Below are 19,298 nucleotides of genomic sequence, written 5' to 3' on the forward strand. Positions count from 1 at the left end.
CAGTTCCTGCCGCTGAAAAACATCCCCACAGCATGATGCTGCCTCCACCATGCTTCACTGTAGGGATGATGCTAGGTTTCCTCCAGGCCAAGGAGTTCGATCTTGGTTTCATCAGATCAGAGAATCTGTCTGACCAGAGAATCTGTCTGACCAGAGAATCTTGTTTCTCACGTTTAGAGTTCTTTAGCTGCCTTTTCGCAAATTCATAACCGGCTGTCATGTGCCTTTTACTGAGGAGTGGCTTCCGTCTGGTCGCTCTTCCATAAAAGCCTGGTTTGTGGAGTGCTGCTGAAATGGTTGTCCTTCTGGAAGGTTATCACATCTCCACAGAGGGACTCTAGAGCTCTGTCAGAGGGATCATCTGGTTCTTGATCACCTCCCTGGTCAAGGTCCTTCTCCCCTGATTTCTCAGTTTGGCCAGCTCTAGCAAGAGTCTTTGTGGTTACAAACTTCTTCCATTTAAAGATGATGGAGGCCACTGTGTTCTTGGGGACCTTCAATGACACAATCTTGTCTCTGAGCTCTACGGACCATTCTTTCAACCTCATGGCTTGGTTTTTGCTCTGACATGCACTGGTATGTGCCTTTCCAAATCATGTCTAATCAATTGAATTTACAAAGAGAGAAAAAAATTAATAATAAAAAAAAAAAAAACTATTTTAGAATAAGGCTGTAACGTAACAAAATGTGGAAAAAGGAAAGGGGTCTGAATACTTTACGAATACACTGTGAAAATATGGGATTTTCTTGTCTCCTGTGTGTTTTTTGCTGCACACACACACACAAACACACACACATACGCACACACACACATTCACGCACATACAGTACACGCACAGTTATTTTGTACTTTGTTTAGCTTGGATGGGATAACTTCTGTGTAGCCCATCTCAAGTATTCATTCTGACACTTGGTTTGTTTTAACACACCTAGCTACTACTCCAGAAGCACTACAAAATAACCTAGTTTTACCACACCTAGTCCTCTACAAAAAACGTTACAAAATATAACCCTTCAAATCTTTGTCCGTTTCAAGGTGACATATTTGGAAGAAGTCTACTGTGTCAGCCCCCTTTACCCCTGGCTTAATTGGGCTATTTTTACAAAGCGTTAAGGCATGTTGCTAATTTAGAGCTAGCAATAGGAGCCTCACAGGTTGACGTATCGTGGTTCTGAAAGCCTTGGATCTCGCCCTGTGAGGGCCAGGCAAGGTAACAGCCATTAGTACAGGGATCATGATGTGACACAACATGGTGTGATGCTGGGAGATGGGAGTGGAGCCCTTTTGACAGGCAACCCCCTTCCCCTGTAGAGAGTGGAGTTATGGTAGGAAGACTGGCACCCACAGCGGCAGACATGACTGTGTGTGTGTGTGTGTGTGTGTGTGTGTGTGTGTGTGTGTGTGTGTGTGTGTGTGAGTGAGTGAGTGTGTCTGAATACTCTTTACAGTGCCTATCTTTCATTAAATGGCTCCTGACCCCGTTGGAGGAATACATCACAGTTTAGCGCAGTGACACACCATTATCATTCAGGAGGGGTTAGATAATAGAAAAATGGTCTGCCGCAGTAATCTTTCCAATGTATGTTTGTAGCATTTCTAGAATAAGAGTTTTTCATGTGCTTTTCTGTGCAGAAACGGGAGAGAGGCCATGTGTTATTCCACAAAGTTTGTGAGCAGCTTAACCTCCTGGAAAAGGACTACTTTGGCATCACATTCCGGGATATCGAAAACCAAAAGGTGGAATTTCTCTTTTTGATTTTTCTGTGTAATTAGGGGTAATTTGGTTATTTTGTAGAGGTGAATTGACACTGTCCTCTTGAATTCTCCCAGAACTGGTTAGACCCATCTAAAGAGATGAAGAAACAGATCAGAGGTGCGTGGAATATGGGTATTTGGATATTATTTCTCTGCATGGTTTGAATGTTAGCCAGCATGCTAGTTACTCAGGTTGAAAGGATCTATCCTACTGTTCAATGGTCATTTGAATGACCCGCTTGTTTTTGTACGCTCCAGGAGTCGCCTGGAATTTTTCATTCAACGTGAAGTTTTACCCTCCAGACCCTGCCCAGCTGTCTGAGGATATTACAAGGTAACACTTTCTCTAGTTTCACCTTCGGGAAGCTGTCCACTAGGTCCTTTTTCAAGAGGTTTGCTATTTTTGTACCTTTGGGATGTCTACATTCACCAAATAGCTGTCTGAGTCACCTGGGATGTTTTTATTCTTCTGTCCTCAGGGTTTCACATTAGCATAATGACACGTTTTTTTAATCAATTCATTACTGTGCTTTGTGCATTTGGCTGCCAATTAACTCTCTCGTTCTCTTTTTTTCCCTTTCTCTCACACTTCTTTTTCTCCGACAAACTCCCTTCCTCACTCCCCTTTCTCTTCCCCACCCCTCTTTCTCTGTCCCTCACCCTTCCTCCCCCTTTCACTCTCAGATATTACCTGTGCCTCCAGTTGAGAGATGACGTGGTGTCGGGTCGTCTGCCCTGCTCCTTTGCCACCCACACGGTGCTGGGATCCTACACAGTCCAATCAGAGTTGGGGGACTACGATCCAGAGGAGTCTGGGACAGACTACGTCAGCGAGTTCCGCTTTGCCCCCAACCAAACCAAGGAGCTGGAGGAGAAGGTCATGGACCTGCACAAGAACTACAAGTCAGTCTGTCTGTCTGTCTAGAACAATAAGTCAGTCTGTCTGTCTAGAACTACAAGTCAGTCTCTGTGTCTAGAACTACAACTCAGTCTGTTTGTCTGTCTGTCTAAATCTTTCTGTCTTTCAGTCTATATAACCTATTGGAAGAGACGGTCATGGACTGAACAGTTACTTTATAAAAAAAACATACAAAACCCTCTGTGTGTGTTTGTCTCTCTCTCCAGAGGAATGATGCCAGCTGAGGCTGAGATGCACTTCCTCGAGAACGTGAAGAAGCTGTCCATGTACGGAGTGGACCTACACCATGCCAAGGTAAAGGGGCCATATTCAACGTATACAAACACCTGTTATTGACCCCAACCCTGTTGATGTTGTTTTTTTCAAAATGTCTGCTCTGCCATGAATTGAAAAAGCCCTGTTGTTATGACCTGCATGATTCTGCCTGGTTCCCTGCCCTTTGACCGCCAGCAGCTTGAATAGCCATTTGGATCTTTGTTGTTTGAATCCTTAGATCCAAACCATGGTGTTATGTACTGCCCTAAGTGACACCTCAAACCCCACAAGTGCAGGGAATGAAGGATATCACTTACATAGGCTTTGGAATGAACTAATTTAACCTTGCTACCAAATTCATTATTTTAGCCTGTCAAAGGTACGTACACTTTTTATGGTCTGCCTATCACTAGCTAATGTCCTCTCTGTTTTGTGTTCAATTTTGTTCTAGTTGTTACTTTGTGCCTCGGTTGGTTGTTAATGTTGTTTGCAATGTCAGCTGGGAATGACATTTTAGGACTAACTAATCACCTATCTACACAACACTGTTATATAACCAAGCAAATCAAAAACTGGCCCAATTCACTGGCATTGATTTTAATGGACATGGCACGGTTAGATAAAAGAACAGTGTCAGAATGAATATACTCAAGAAGCAATAGGAGAGGAGAAAGAGCTTATTTTAGATTTTAGCTGAACCTTTTACAAATATGGTTATTTTTTGTCTTTATCGAAGAAACATTGTTTGTAAAATTGTATTTCTGTTGCCAGCCATGTAAATATAGCCTGACCCAGCTATGTAATGTGGGTTATATCATCTGACCTCAAGTAACCCCAACGCACCATGAGGAAAAATCGTTCACCAAAAACCGTTTCACAACACCTCCTAGCACCAATTGCGTCAGAGAGTAAACAGTGTTTTGTCATGAAAAAAAAAAACATGAAATAATGACATGCACTTATGATTTTCATTCATAACCAAATAAGTATGGAACACATAAAAACACTCATAACAGACTCACTGATGGCATGGAAACTTTCCCTCCGTTTGGTCAGATCAGGCTGTTTTTATCTTTTCTTGTCTTATTCTTACTGAATGGCCAAGTTGGTAGGAAGCCTGTTTGAGTGCTTGTCTCCAGCTAAGGGCGAGGTAAGGCTTGCATTTTGTTTGTGTGTATGTAAAGTTACATGTATGTTACATGTGTTCCTGTCTGAAAACCCCTGTCTTCGTGCATGACCATGGACTGTTAGAGTCCATCGTTTAGGGCTGTGGGTTTGTCTCACCACAATTTCAAGTTGATATCGTGGATGATTGTAATTGTAATTTCTTAGGTGGCTGTTGTGAGGTGTAGGATATCCCCCCCCCCATGGTATACTGCATCCCCTCATAGCCCCAGTTTTCATATCCCACACACGGGGAGTTGTGGACCACCCTCTGCCCCCCCATCTGCTCTGTGGCAGCCTGACTGTGCTCATCTGCAGACTTTAAGACCTTTTGGGGAAGGCCTCATCATTGTGATGTCATGTGACTAGTATTCACCATTTTAACCCCACATTTAGGCTACATCCAATATCCACATTAACATGCCTCTTGAATGAAGCAACTAGGCATGTGGTATGCTAGTGTGGACATTGGAACATAGAATTAGACTTTAGACAGAGTAGATGAAAATACCTCAGCTTTGCTCGTTACTACCATAGAACTACTTTTAAATAGCTATGACACGTACATCACTGTGCTCTGTAAATTGGCTCTCAATTGCTTCCTCCCCTCATCTCCTTAACTTCATCTGCACTGATTGGAACGTGACAGGTAAAAACATTATGGTGCAAGATCATGATTAGGCTGGCTTTCACCTGCTCAGTTCTTTCAGCTGAGTGCAATGAGAGGACAGACTTCTTAGACAATTGAGAAAGAGCCCAATACTTGCTCCTGGCTAAGCCAGACAGATAACTAGTGAAAGTAGGAGCTGTGAAAGAGGCGATTTAGGATAAATAATTGGTTTCCGGTAATGTAGGTCATTTTCTTGTCTCTTGAGTTCTTGGTTTGGCGACGGTTTGTGAAATATGTTCATCAACATTACCACAGCTCTCATTATGTTTTCATTTCAATTATCCTTTTTTTAGAAAGCTCATTTGAATCCTTCATTGAATAATGCATTGTATTTGGCTTGCCGTATCGCCAGTCATCTCAGGCTGCCTCACTTCTTTGTAGGAGAAAGTGGTGGTGTCTGATAATGTCAACCATTTTTGTTTTAAACAATCAGAAACTTTTTTTAGCCTGGTTGTCAATCTGTTTTGGCATTAGTCAACTACTCTGCTGTTATCATGTTTGGTAGAGTCTAGAAAAGATTAGGAATAAGTCTATAGGCATACTGTAGACCCAGGGCTATTAGAACTCCAGGCCTGGAGGAACGAAACACTTCTGGACTCTCTGGGCCAATCAGTGACATTCAATCAATCAATGAATTACTAGTTAGTAAACAAAACCAGGAGCCCTTTGGCCCTTCAGGCATGAAGTTGAATAGCCCTGCAGACAGTAAACTAAGGACAACAACCAATAGGTGAGCTGACTAAGACCAAAACCTACTGACACCTAGGCTTCCTCAATGTGAGATTAGTAACAAAATTCCACAAACTTGACCAAAGTTCCCAGGTTTTTTCAGAAATCCCACTTTGTGGAAGTTTCAGGAATTTTGCAACCCGGACTCTCGTTTGAGTAGTGTCAGGTTGTTAACCACGCTTCCTGACATTCCTTCCCAGGATTCCGAGGGTGTTGAGATCATGTTGGGCGTGTGCTCCAGTGGTCTTCTGATCTACCGCGATCGCTTGCGCATCAACAGGTTCGCCTGGCCCAAGGTCCTCAAGATCTCCTACAAAAGGAATAATTTCTACATCAAAATACGCCCTGGAGAGGTAAGCATATCAGTATAAGGCCCTGCTGACATGAAAGCAATGTCCCGATCCTGTTTCATGTATGAAGGTAGTATGCACATCACATAGAATGGCATCACATAGAATAGCATCACATAGAACAGGGTTCCCCAACTGGTGGCCCGTGTGCCCGAATTTGGCCCACGGGTGGTTTTATTTGGCCCTCCAAGTATTCTGAGCAAAAATAAATACAACATTTATTGTTGGAAATAAAATACTGTAAAAACACCAGGAAATTAGCTCCAAGTGATTTTAATTTAAGAAATCTGTTCCTAAGTATTCCCACGCATAAGAGAGAGACACATGATCATATAGAAATGTATGCAAGGTTTGAAATGATTATCTTTTAATCTAACATTATATCTGTTTGGACGTGTTGCAGTCAACAAATTATATGTTCCGGCACCCCGACCATCCACTCAAGAAAGAAATTGTCCCGCGGCTGAATCTAGTTGATGATCCCTGTGTTTGTGTGTTTTTTCTGTATGTTTTGTCATCAGTTTGAGCAGTTTGAAAGTACAATTGGGTTCAAGCTCCCCAACCATAGGGCGGCCAAGAGATTATGGAAGGTTTGCGTGGAGCACCACACCTTTTTCAGGTGAGACCTGGGCCACCACCTCAACGTGTAGACATCTGCCATTTCAGTGAAGGGTTTTGGATGTAAATCCATAGTTATTGAACATTGTCTTGGTTAACTTCATGCTGGGTTGGAACAATTGCCTGCACACACTGCTTCCCTCTAGGACCATTTGCCCATCCCTGCTGTAATTGTGTGTCTTTCTTGACCTCTAGGTAGATTAATGTATCCTCTTTGTTCTCCTGCCCTCAACATTCCTCTCTGTCCTCTAGGTTGGTGTCTCCAGAAACTCCCCCCAAGAAGTTCCTAAACCTGGGTTCTAAGTTCCGCTACAGCGGGAGAACCCAGGCCCAGACTCGACGAGCGAGCTCCCAGATCGTCCGCCCAGCGCCCTGCTTTGAGCGCTCCACCAGCAAGCGCTACATCATGTCTCGCAGCCTGGACGGAGGTTTGTAGTCCCATCAACCTTTCTCTTTGAAGTGGTTAGGAATGAAGGAGGATTGTATCACATTTCTCCCCATAGAGTTTGAGTTGGGGAAGCATACTACAGGACAAAGCAAGCTACGAGACATTATTAAACAACCAAACCTAAATCATCGCACTTCTGAAAATCATATGTTGCCCTTGTCCTCCGTGTTCATGTCCACACTTTTCTGAAGTATTTGTTTCTAAGCTGTCCAAGTCAGAGGGATTTACAGTATCCAGAGATGTTTTTACATGCATCTCAGGCACCATTCAATCAATGCACCCATTTGTCATAATGGCCATACCACTGCACACCTTGTGACATCTGTCAATCAATCACACTTGATTTGGTCTTCACATTGAAATTCACTCAAGTCCTCCCAGACCTGTCATTGGCTGGAATAGGGAATACTTGTGTGGTGTGAATAGGGAATACTTTCCCTTGAATATCCCTAGAATATCCCTATCCACAGAGCCATTTTGGGCGCCCTTTGTCTTGAAAGTGGTCGCTTGCTTGACAGCTTCAACATTTCTTAGTCTACATGAAAGCTTAAGAGAACCTCCGTAAGCAGCCGTGTTGTGAAGGCTCTACAGCCTCAGTACGCCGCTCAGACTAATTACAGTTTTTAGCCATTGTTATCTTCGCCGCTCTGCACTCACAATGCCTTTTCATTCCCTGGAAAGACCCAGGGCCATCCCTCACTCCCCTGTCTTTATCAACCAGCCCCAAACCACGGGTAAAGTCCTTTATTTTTCAAGCCAGCTCACAGAGGAAGCCGCAGATAAATGGCTCGTAGTGACGACGGCTATGTATGAAGAGAGAATGGAAAATATTGTTTATTTTATATCCCCCTTCTGAGGGAACGGATACTCGCCACAGGGATTTACCAGGCACCCCATTGTGTTGTTTTGTCATCTTCGCTTGACGATGCACCCTCTGCTTTTGTTCTCCCCCGTTCGCTGATTAATTGGAGAATTTAGTTTTTTATTGTATTTATGCTGTCGCCCCTCCCATGTCATATCTGAGCTGTGACGAAAACCTGTCCGTTTGAATGCAAATGTTGCTGTTTCATTTAGGAATAAAGAGCTTTTTTGGCGGGATTTCACTAGCTAACTGACTTGAAAGAGAGACTCGGCCAATTGGCTGTGATATCAATTGAATATGAGCCGCCCCGGGGCCCATATTAGTTTCAGACTCCATCAGTATCATTGGACCTAAAAGGCAACATTGATTTTTCTGTCTCAACTCTTCATTGATGGGAGAAAGTTTAGTGTCTGACTGTCTGATCTCATCCCATCAGAAAGTGTATCCATTCAGTGTCTTAGTCTTAAGAGGCTTTCCATAATACTGTGAACCAGACAACTTACACATTCTTTAACGTTCATGTATTCAAATCCATAGTCAATAACTCTACAAAATGATTATATAAACAAACAATATTCTCTCCCTCTTTCTCCCAAGTGCTCAGCTGACTACCTAATGCTCAGCTTTGAATAATATTCTGTGTTATGTTAATGTTGAATCTTCCCCCGTGATATTGAATTTCTATGCAATCCTCCTCAGCTCCGCAGAGTACACCCAAAAGGAGTACACCCAAAAGGAGTTCACCCAATAGGAGTTCACCCAAAAGGAGTTCACCCCAAAAAACTGTATCACCGAGAATTAAACCACCTGCTAGTTTAAACGGCACTAAACCAACAGGTAGATATTATGCACTGTGTCTCTCTGTACGTGCTAACAGTTGATGTAGCCCCTGAGCTAACTATGCCTGCTAGTTAATGATCCCATCTCTGCTTCTTTCCTTTGACGTTTTCCAACGGTAGCCATTTGGTTTTGGGCCCTGGTTACAGACACCCCTCGGTGCTGATCAGGCTTGCGCTGCATGCTCCCATGCTGATTGGGGGGTGGGGGGGGGGCTCTCCGTCCAGCATGTGAACGCACCATGGCCCTCCCTTCATAGCTGTTCACTTGTAGTTGTTTGTTTGAAGAAAAAAATAGAGAAAAAAATCCCAGCCTTGTTCTGTTAGTTTGGCCGCTAATGGCTTATGTGGCCTGGATCTATAAAGAGACTCAGCAATCGCTCGCTCATTCTCCCAGCTCGTTACATTGATTCAGAGTGCTTTTTGTGCTGTCAGTGACGTAGGGAGATGATATAAGTTAACATAGTTACAGTAGTCATTGTTTAAGATATGTGTTTTATGCCCTGAATGATCAACAAAGCTAATAAGCTGTGTTCTAAGTTCACGGCAGGGATGCAGTGCATGTTTTGTCTGAGCTGACTCATAGCAATGATGGAATATTAAATGTTTCTAATTTACCAGCACACCCAATACCATATCATCTGCCAACTGCATATTTTTCCCCCTTTCTCGTTTAGGTTCTGACGCAGTAGTTTTTATGTTGGTATTTAAGTGCATGCAGTTTGAAGCTTTCATTATCAGTCAATGGGAGGAATTCAAAAGCTGCAGTCAATTAGAGAATGTTTGTAAGTACGGCCCATAGAGGAGCTGAAAAATGACAGCTTATCAGGGATTGCTGTCTAATGTTAATTGAAAATTGATGATGAGGGTAGTCACCCTAGCATTTAAACCTCTGCATGGAAACTGATAGCAATGTGTATATATATATATATAAATTGCTATCAGTATATATATATATATATATATATAGCCTTTTCTCATAAATCTGGAGCGTGGTATTTAGTTAGGTGCGTACTGTTGTGACTGAAACCCTTGATGATATCGATTTTAATATATAATACTGTTTATGAGATGCTTTTCATTTCAAACCACACAATGATTATGGAGTATTGGCTTTAATTACAGATCAAGGCTAATATCTGAATGAAAAGCTCTGACGTTGATAATAATAGTGTTATTATCAATGGGAATGGGATTTAATGTGTGTTTTTAGGTTTATCTTCCATGAGTCTATGGTTGTGATGACTATGCTGATACAACCTGCAGCTTATTACATTCACGCTCCAACCTGCTAACCTGCAATGTTGCCTCAGTTAGAGGAAAATGACAATTCCTTAATGCAAAATGCTGTGTGTGTGTGTGTGTGTATGTGTGTGTGGGTATGTGCGTGCCTGTGTGCGTGCGTGTGCATGCATGTGCGTCTATGTGCATGCTTCAGAGATGGGCTCGGATCTATACGGAAGGGCGAAGGGCATTGCCGTGAGTGACCTCATCACCACAGTGACACCGGAGAAAAAGGTGGAAGAGAGGAAGGCAGAGGAAGAGGTGGAAGTAGAGGTGCAGGTGGAGGTGGAGGAGGAAGACGAGACCACGAAAGCCACCGAGATGTCTCAGCCAAGTCCAACCTCTCCCATTCGACATGACACCAAGGTATAGTTCTCCACACCCAATCAATTATCTCTGTCCTCAGTCCACCCCTGAGCTCTCTCTATAATACATTAAAACAAATTCCTCTGAGTGCCCAGATTCTACTCTGAAAACCAAAGCCGTTTAATGCCAGAGCCCAGAGTGTAACCTAGCTATGCCAGCCAGAGCTATTCTGTCAGACAGACTAGAGCCAGGTGGCCATCATTTTTCTACGGTAGTGAAGCATTACAAATCTCATTGTCTGGGAATGCCGTCCTGTGCTTTCATGCTCTGCCACGCTCTCTATCAGGTAGGCAGGGCCCTGATAACTCACTAATGGATAACTCAGAGTCCCCGAACCTGAACTGTCTCTACTCTGCCTGAAAGGCGACTTCAGATCAGTGCCAGAAGACTCGGGAAAAGGCAGGGACAGACTATTTCAAATGTAGAAACTAAAAGTGCTTCTTTAGACATCACGTTCATTCATTGTGAAAGTTGATGACGAGGAGCTTAAACTTAATTAACTTTGGCAGATGTAATGTCTATAGTTACTCGTTACCTATGAGAAGAGTTCTTAGTAGAGTCCTAATACTTATTTTGAAAGGGCAAACGGCAAACTGTAATTTAATTTGTGATGAAAATTGATAAGGCAGGAGAGTCATCTGTAATGTATTCTAATGGAATGATGTTGACATAGGTCTTCTGAATATGTTTTAATGCATTTCCTGTTGTTTTTTTTACCCCGAAAATGGTTTACAATCACTACTTTGTTGAACCACTTTGCTAATGGCTAATGTTTTGGTAAATATGAGTGCTGGGAAATCCTACATTCAACCCTAACAGCCACGGTTCTCTTTCACCTCACGCTTGTCCATTGGATGTTCTACTGTGTTACTACTAAACAGACGGAACTGACTGACACTTGTGTCGATGGTGAACTAACAGCTACTGAGGTTTGTACCATGGGTAGACACTTCACCTCAGCTCTCATCTGTTCTTGTAGAAGTCTTACGTTCTTTAGTTCCATATTTCTATTTCAACAATATCGGACTGTCTGATTATCCATTCAATGCGTTATTTGATAGTTTCTCTTATAAGCTATAACCTGTTGGGTTGTATTGCGGTTTTGATATCAAATTCCCTCTCTGTGCTTCCCATGCTGTCAGTCGGACCAAGACGACGAGTCAGAGTTAAAGACACAGGTATATTAACTAGTGTATGGTGCCTTAACTCTCATTTCATCCACAGGTCGTCAAACGACCATTTCATCCGCAACCTGTGAACCTGGGATTCAAAATCACTGTAGGCTTCACAATCAAGATCTGCAGTCTATGAGGAGATGTGGATTTTATATTCAACAACATCTAAATGACTGTCATTTTCCTTCCAGAACAGTTTCATAAGGCGAATTAAAGGAGAGAATGTGTTTGTCAGACATAGTGTGCTGATGTTAGAGGTTGGTACAGTATGGAACGCCAGACTAGTGCATGGAGATTGGTGACATTTTGGTCAAGGACTAGGTTTGGCCAGTAACAGTGGATATTGTTTTGAACTGTCCAATGTTGATTCACTAGCTAACATACTTAGTAAGCATGGAGTGTTTTTGGGGTGATTTAGTTTTTGCTGTAATACATTAATGTGATATGCTAGATTGGGAGTTATTGCTTATAAATAGAGAATAAGATGAATTAAGGTTCAATTGATGTCTATGAATACTTCTTTACAAAGAGGTGAATCTTAACTTTCACTTCAGTTAAATTTGTACTTATTCATGCATTGATGTCTATGTGAGACTAAGACCACAAAATGTGGATAATTCATAAGTATACAAGAGAGGCAAATGCATTGCAGTGTTCTTTTGAATGCATGTTCTGCCTGTTTTGGATAGATTATGCCGTATATACAGCTCATTACACTGCACTGCACCTGTGAACATAATATAAACATACATCAAATGAATGGACATTATGTTTGTCAATCTGTCACCAAGACGATACTTAGCCACGCTACTTGGATAGCAGCACACAAGCTGCACTCACAAAGATTCAGAATTGTAATTTCGTCTCATAGTACACCGTTGATTTCCTATTGCGTTTGCATTGCAGAACTCATTCACTACCTCATTTTGTTTTTAAAGGATTGATTTGTAGCTTGCTGACTAGCGTCCAGTAGCATATTTTTTTCAATAGAATGTTATTTTCAGTATTGTTCAAAACATGGACATAAATGTTAAACAGCCTGAAAGAACGGGACACAATACTCCGACATTAAATTGATATCCAGACACGTTTAAAATCTAGAATTAGCAGTAGCATCAGTCAGATGACTTCTCTTTCTGTTCCTCAGGACACAGTGGGCACGCCAGAGGAGCTGTTGAAACACGCAACCAACATCAGCGAGCTCAAGAGGTCGTTCCTGGAGACGGGCGCCGACACGGCCGGCCTCACCGAGTGGGAGAAGAGGCTCTCCTCGTCCCCCCTGCGCTCGCTGCGTCTCGACGAAGCCCCTATGATTGAACCACTGGAGCTCGATGAAGTACCGGTAAATTCACTGTCAAATCGGAAAGGGACTGAATAGAGAGGGGGGAGGCATCCATACAGCGTTTAGAGACCCCTGTGTTTTAATTACACATTTAGTAGAATCTCAGTGGATGAAAACACGTAGAATTAGAAATCCGGTAACATGTAATCCATGGGTGGACATTATGCTGCTTTTTGTTCCATCCTGCTCTAACACACCTGGTTCTACTAATCAGCTGCTCATTAGCTCCTTGATAAGCTGAATCAAGTTTAAAACTGCTGGAAGTACACACACTACTATCCTGACTTAAAGAGAAATAGCATCCTTGCTTTTGATAGGACATGATTTGAAGGTTGAGATGTGCCTTCTGCATTGTGAGAAGGTTGACATGTGCCTGCTGCAGTGTGAGAAGGTTGACATGGGCCTGCTGCAGTGTGAGAAGGTTGACATGGGCCTTCTGCATTGTGAGAAGGTTGACATGTGCCTTCTGCAGTGTGAGAAGGTTGACATGTGCCTGCTGCAGTGTGAGAAGGTTGACATGTGCCTGCTGCAATGTGAGAAGGTTGACATGTGCCTGCTGCAATGTGAGAAGGTTGACATGTGCCTGCTGCAGTGTGAGAAGGTTGACATGTGCCTGCTGCAGTGTGAGAAGGTTGACATGTGCCTGCTGCAGTGTGAGAAGGTTGACATGTGCCTGCTGCAATGTGAGAAGGTTGACATGTGCCTGCTGCAATGTGAGAAGGTTGACATGTGCCTGCTGCAATGTGAGAAGGTTGACATGTGCCTGCTGCATTGTGAGAAGGTTGACATGTGCCTGCTGCAATGTGAGAAGGTTGACATGTGCCTGCTGCATTGTGAGAAGGTTGACATGTGCTTGCTGCATTGTGAGAAGGTTGACATGTGCCTTCTGCATTGTGAGAAGGTTGACATGTGCCTGCTGCAGTGTGAGAAGGTTGACATGGGCCTGCTGCAGTGTGAGAAGGTTGACATGGGCCTTCTGCATTGTGAGAAGGTTGACATGTGCCTTCTGCAGTGTGAGAAGGTTGACATGTGCCTGCTGCAGTGTGAGAAGGTTGACATGTGCCTGCTGCAATGTGAGAAGGTTGACATGTGCCTGCTGCAATGTGAGAAGGTTGACATGTGCCTGCTGCAGTGTGAGAAGGTTGACATGTGCCTGCTGCAGTGTGAGAAGGTTGACATGTGCCTGCTGCAGTGTGAGAAGGTTGACATGTGCCTGCTGCAATGTGAGAAGGTTGACATGTGCCTGCTGCAATGTGAGAAGGTTGACATGTGCCTGCTGCAATGTGAGAAGGTTGACATGTGCCTGCTGCATTGTGAGAAGGTTGACATGTGCCTGCTGCAATGTGAGAAGGTTGACATGTGCCTGCTGCATTGTGAGAAGGTTGACATGTGCTTGCTGCATTGTGAGAAGGTTGACATGTGCCTTCTGCAGTGTGAGAAGGTTGAGATGTGCTGCAGTGTGAGAAGGTTGCGATGTGCCTTCTGCAGTGTGAGAAGGTTGAGATGTGCCTGCTGCAATGAATGAGATCCCTCCTCTCCATGTCAAATCTCAGGAGACTGGGGCCTCTACCGTGTCTCCTTGAAAAGCTACTCAATAATCTATACAGGTGGAGGAAGGTGCTTAACACCCCGCTACTGGAGATAGAGGGACAGATGTTAGGAAATAATCGCTGCCTCATTATGACATGTGACACCTATACCCTTCCTTCTCCAGTGACGTGTTCAAGTAGCTACCAAGCATCAACGTGTTTTTCAAGTGAAGTTAAGCCACTGTGAAAGGAAGTGATTCAGAGGCAGCTCCTTGATGCAGACAAAAAGTGTGTAGGCTACAAAATCCAACCGCTGAAGCCAAAAGTAGATACAAGGAGCACCAGTTGAAAGTACCAGGGGACAATTTACAGTGTGACATCAATATAGGGCTGGATTGATTTTTAGCAGCCTGGCCTGTGAATGAGTAATAAATCCTTGTGCTATAACCTTGCCAAATGGAGGTGGGAGGGAGAGACTCAAGGAAGCAAACATCCTCCTTGGCTAAGCATTTTAGCAGGACTAAGATCAACCACAGCCCTGCTATGGAAAAGCATGCATGGACTTCAAAAGGGAGGAAGAAACCCCCACCACTCTGCATGCTGTGTGTCTGTGTGTGTCTGTGTGTGTGTGTGTGTGTGTGTGTGTGTGTGTGTGTGTGTGTGTGTGTGTGTGTGTGTGTGTGTGTGTGAACATCAAGCAGTCGGGAGAACGGCAATGATGATGTAACCAAGGAAAGGGGATTTATTTATTTATTCATGTAGCAGCGACGATATCATATTTCTGCCAGTATTTATTTTTATGACTGTTTGTATGTGATTAAAGTAGGTGTGGAAAGGAGCCAGTTTACCCCTCAGCCAAGTCTTGCAACCTTGACCCATTCTTTATTTGTGAGATACTGGAAGAAGAGGGATTGTGTCTGCAGAGAATGTTCTCATTAATCCACACCCTTATCTCTGTTATCAACCTCATAGTGTGAGTATGTTTGGAGATATACTTAAGTCCCATCGTTACACACGGTTGTGCCGTGTTTTATGGAAATCTCATATCCCACACACTCTTATCAAACAGAATGAGTAATGATATCCGTAATAGGATACAGCCCACACACGTACGCCTCAAAGCTACTTTCCATTCTACTTCATTCATGCCGGGCTGTTTGTTTGTCTTGTTTTTCTTTTCTATTCATGTAGAGCAAAGAGGATGAGAGAGAGGATGAGAGAGTCATGGCTGCAGGCGGTAGCATTGAGGAGGAGATCAACCACAGCCCTGTGGATACTAAGACTACTGTGGTAGGTAGCCAGGATGTATGCTGGTCCAGCTATCTCTGTGTGATTGGAACACCTTCATCTCTGCTGCTTGGTTAGATTAGAGACAGCTAAGCCTATGAATTATTAACATGTTTTACTGTACATATTTAACCAAAGATCCATTTGGGAGTGTAGGACTAGCATCCTATGTTATTCATTGTCAGCAGTGGATGACAACATGACAAGAATTTGAATCTGTATGTAGGTCTACTGTAAATTAGCTATACATAGAGACCGGTTTTAAATAGCCACTGAACATGCCGATTGGCACGTGTGTTTTTCTGTTGCTCATTAGAAAACGAGATTTCAGTCTTGGAGATGTGTTTCCTGACCGATTCAGCGTTTGGTTAATGATGTTTGTCCCCGATGAGACACTGTAGCCGCGGAAGCCTATTTCACTTGCTCAAAAGTTCACTCAAGAAATCTGTAATATATTTTTCAGTTTTTGCAGAGGATGCTTTAGTTTTAGTTTAACACATAACTAAGGTGTTTTGTGCAATATTTCTCAAGTAAAAGAATGGGCGACATGTTGTCTTATGTAAACAAAATTGAGCTGCTGGGCATGTCTGTCTCATTGTCTATGCTATTGGATAGAGATCAATCACCGCAGCTGTTCACCCCATGTTAGTTCCCCAATGGACATTGTCAAATCAACACTGTTTTAGACGAGACTGACTTTATGACCAAAATTATTCCTAATTACACTTTGTAGTCAATTTTGACACTAGAACTCTTTCTGGCTCGATGCCACAAGGGCCGTTTTCAATGGGATTTGTTGCTTTTTAAAGGCCGTCACTCTTTAACAATACACTAACAACTAAGAACTGTGATCTATGTTGCTGTCTATGTTAATAGTGTCTATGATCTATGTTGCTTGCAAGTCTAAAGTTGCTGCTTTAAGAATGACTCTTCTTGGGACTGCCACTGGAAGTCCTTCTCCCCCCATTGAACTGCAAGTTGGCATTTATTGTTATGAATATTTCCCAGGAGGCAGCAGTGCAGAGTGGTCATTATATGGCACAGCCACAAAGTCATAAAATATTGTTTAAACCTATCCACACTGCTAACCCTAATGCCTAACAGGCTGACTACACGTGAGCGTTGTAAAATACATTTAGACATATATGTTCAATTATTGCCCACACAGCTCACGAGCGTCTGCGTTGCCAAGGGCTAAAATATAACTCAGTTCTATTTCTGACACAGATCGTGCTGCAAGTCCTGCCTCTCCCATCTCCTCATTGGTTTATAGAAACAGGTACCCACGTGCCATCTCCTCATTGGTTATACCCACGTGGGTGAGTGAAATACGAAATAGGTCGGTGGCGGTAATGCACCTAATTTATGAAAGTTGCCAATCACAATATAAAGTCAAGAGAAGAAAAAGTCCTGGAAGGAGGAGAGATGACTAGAAACGATTCGGTTGACAGTTTTATGTGTGGATTAATTGGCGGAGTAGAGGACCTTGTGCATTTCAGGTAAAATAACAACTAAATGTTTATATCCCAGGACAAATTAGCTAGCAACAGCAAGCTAGCTAAATAGGACAAATTAGCTAGCAAGTGCAAGCTAGCTAGCTAAATTGCCATAAATGTTTAATGCTTTTCGACCTGTCTCCAAATTAATATAATCGGTGCAGAGTTTGTTTTGATATTTTAACCTGCGTATCGTGATCGCATTTGGTGTGGGGGGACAAAATAAATTCATGCACGATGGCGCACGAGCGCAGCCGGTTTGGGTTCCATGTAACCCTAACCTTAAATTATGCCTAACCCAAATTTTTGTTTTCATGATTTTTTACGTATAGACAATTTTGACTTTGCAGCTGGTCCATCAAGCGGAATGGCCTCCAGGGCAAGATTCATTACAATTAACGTCAATCTGCCGTTGAACTGGCTAACCCCAGTCTTTGTATGTATCTTGTATGTAGGATTCTGACGGGTGGGTAATAGTAAGTAAAGTCCCTCCTAAGGTAACCGAAAAGAAAAACATTGTCAACTATAAAGTTATGACCGTCACTAACACTGTGGCCGAAGGAGCGCTCGCCGGCACCAGTGGTGGCATAGTCGGCAAGGAGTTGAAAGCGTATGAGAGCTTCCGCAGCGAACTCCCCTCCAAAACCGAGGAGATGAGAGAGAAGAACTATACCCTGGGCAAGTCCTATGACACAATGTCAGGCAAGATTGTCACAATGACAAAGCGGGCCAAAGATGGTGGGGAGGCGGTGGCGGCTGCTCCGGCAGCGTTTGCAAGGGAGCTGATGAGGGCAGCAGACCAATCCACCACCACAGTGAAGATCATCCCGGTGTCGACTGAGTATGAGATGCCGGTGTCTGTCCACATGGGTCTCCCACCCCAGGAGGGAATCGGACCCCCCATGATTACCATCAAGGAGGCCAGGACGCCCTCTCCATCTGAGCCCAGCAACGGTGCCCTGGGCCTGGGCACCGTGCGGACCATGGTGTCCATCCGCTCCAGCCAGGACATCAGTGATGCCGCGAGAGCGGACAGCAGGAAGCAGCTGAGGGAGACTTTTCTCCTGGGAGACAGGAGCACCACCCCTGTTGCACCTCACACACCTCTCTCGCCACGCTCCCCCATGGCCAAGTCACCTATGGCAAAGTCTCCCATGACAAAGCCCAAGCCTCCAATGGAGGATCTGCGTCTGAGCCCCGGCCCCGTGTCCTATCTATCCAGAACCCCATCGCCCTCCAAAGTGGTAGGATGATATGACGCCCCTCCCCCCAAAATGCCTGAAGCCCCCCCCTCTCCCTCCCTACTGTAGCCCCCCAAAATGTTTTCAAGCTAATCCCGCCCCTGTCTGCCTGGTCTTCGTATCTACTGCAACAAGCCTGGACCCGGCGCTCTTTTGCACTCGACTGAATGTTTATGGGAATCGCTTGGGTATCTCTTTCTTTCTATCCTTTGCTCTTTTTAGTTGGACACAAATCCCTTAACCACGGTATTTGGTGTAATTTGTTTACTGCTTTCCTAAGCCAAACTTGCTGCCTCATGGGCACTGGCATTTGTTTACCCCTTTCATTTCAATGTAAATGAAATTGTGTTTCATTTTATGCTTGTTCCCCATGCTGCTAGCCACACCAAATTAATGCTTTACACTTTGGCTTATGGTACGGTACGGTATACTATGGTTTATATGCCACTGACTGCTTCAGCCCTACCACATTTACTTTTGACTTCCCTTGGTAGGCCCTCTATGAACTCTCGGCTGCTTGATCTGAGATTATGATATGGGCCCTATTCATAAGAGGAGACATCCCGACTCACAAGACATACTTGTCTGTCTCATCTATTGCCTTTGTGATTGACATTCTCAATAGATGAAAGCCAAGTACTGAGCTGCCATAAGGTCTCCCTAGTAAAGTTGAATTGCTGACGACGCTCCACTATTTTGTAGAAGTGCGATAAATGTATAAAAGCTCTAGTAAAGTGATTGATATGTCACAGGGTGGTGTTTCTATCAATTCCTCAGATTTGCGTAATATAGCATACAAACATGGATTAAAAAACACATTTGAAAACACTGTCATTTGATCACTTTAAACCTTTGAAATCACTCTAGATTCTTAAGAGTTCTTAAAGTATTCTATCTTCTCAAACCCAATCTTCTAAAATGACCCTTCTTAGCGATCAATCTTCACCTCAATGCTCTTATGAATAATCCCC

General features: G+C 43.5%; 1 protein-coding gene across 19 annotated transcripts in view; it reads left to right on the forward strand.

Annotated features, from left to right (window-relative positions):
* epb41l3a (erythrocyte membrane protein band 4.1-like 3a) overlaps positions 1 to 19,298 on the forward strand; it is an 81,827-nt gene that overhangs the window by 51,537 nt on the left and 10,992 nt on the right. For 7 of the 19 annotated variants that reach the window (XM_036943997.1, XM_036944006.1, XM_036944008.1 and 4 more), the window contains exons 4-18: positions 1,634 to 1,738; positions 1,832 to 1,889; positions 2,015 to 2,090; positions 2,441 to 2,659; positions 2,882 to 2,969; positions 5,694 to 5,846; positions 6,365 to 6,462; positions 6,714 to 6,889; positions 8,471 to 8,608; positions 10,046 to 10,257; positions 11,139 to 11,186; positions 11,400 to 11,435; positions 11,624 to 11,689; positions 12,580 to 12,774; positions 15,495 to 15,593. In XM_036943997.1, the coding sequence (XP_036799892.1) occupies positions 1,634 to 1,738; positions 1,832 to 1,889; positions 2,015 to 2,090; positions 2,441 to 2,659; positions 2,882 to 2,969; positions 5,694 to 5,846; positions 6,365 to 6,462; positions 6,714 to 6,889; positions 8,471 to 8,608; positions 10,046 to 10,257; positions 11,139 to 11,186; positions 11,400 to 11,435; positions 11,624 to 11,689; positions 12,580 to 12,774; positions 15,495 to 15,593 (1,767 nt within the window). The remainder of the gene's footprint in view (positions 1 to 1,633; positions 1,739 to 1,831; positions 1,890 to 2,014; positions 2,091 to 2,440; positions 2,660 to 2,881; positions 2,970 to 5,693; positions 5,847 to 6,364; positions 6,463 to 6,713; positions 6,890 to 8,470; positions 8,609 to 10,045; positions 10,258 to 11,138; positions 11,187 to 11,399; positions 11,436 to 11,623; positions 11,690 to 12,579; positions 12,775 to 15,494; positions 15,594 to 19,298) is intronic. The other 12 variants (XM_036944000.1, XM_036944013.1, XM_036944010.1 and 9 more) reach the window with 10 other exon arrangements.

Source organism: Oncorhynchus mykiss, chromosome 15 (genome assembly GCF_013265735.2).
Source record: "Oncorhynchus mykiss isolate Arlee chromosome 15, USDA_OmykA_1.1, whole genome shotgun sequence".
NCBI lineage: Eukaryota > Metazoa > Chordata > Actinopteri > Salmoniformes > Salmonidae > Oncorhynchus > Oncorhynchus mykiss.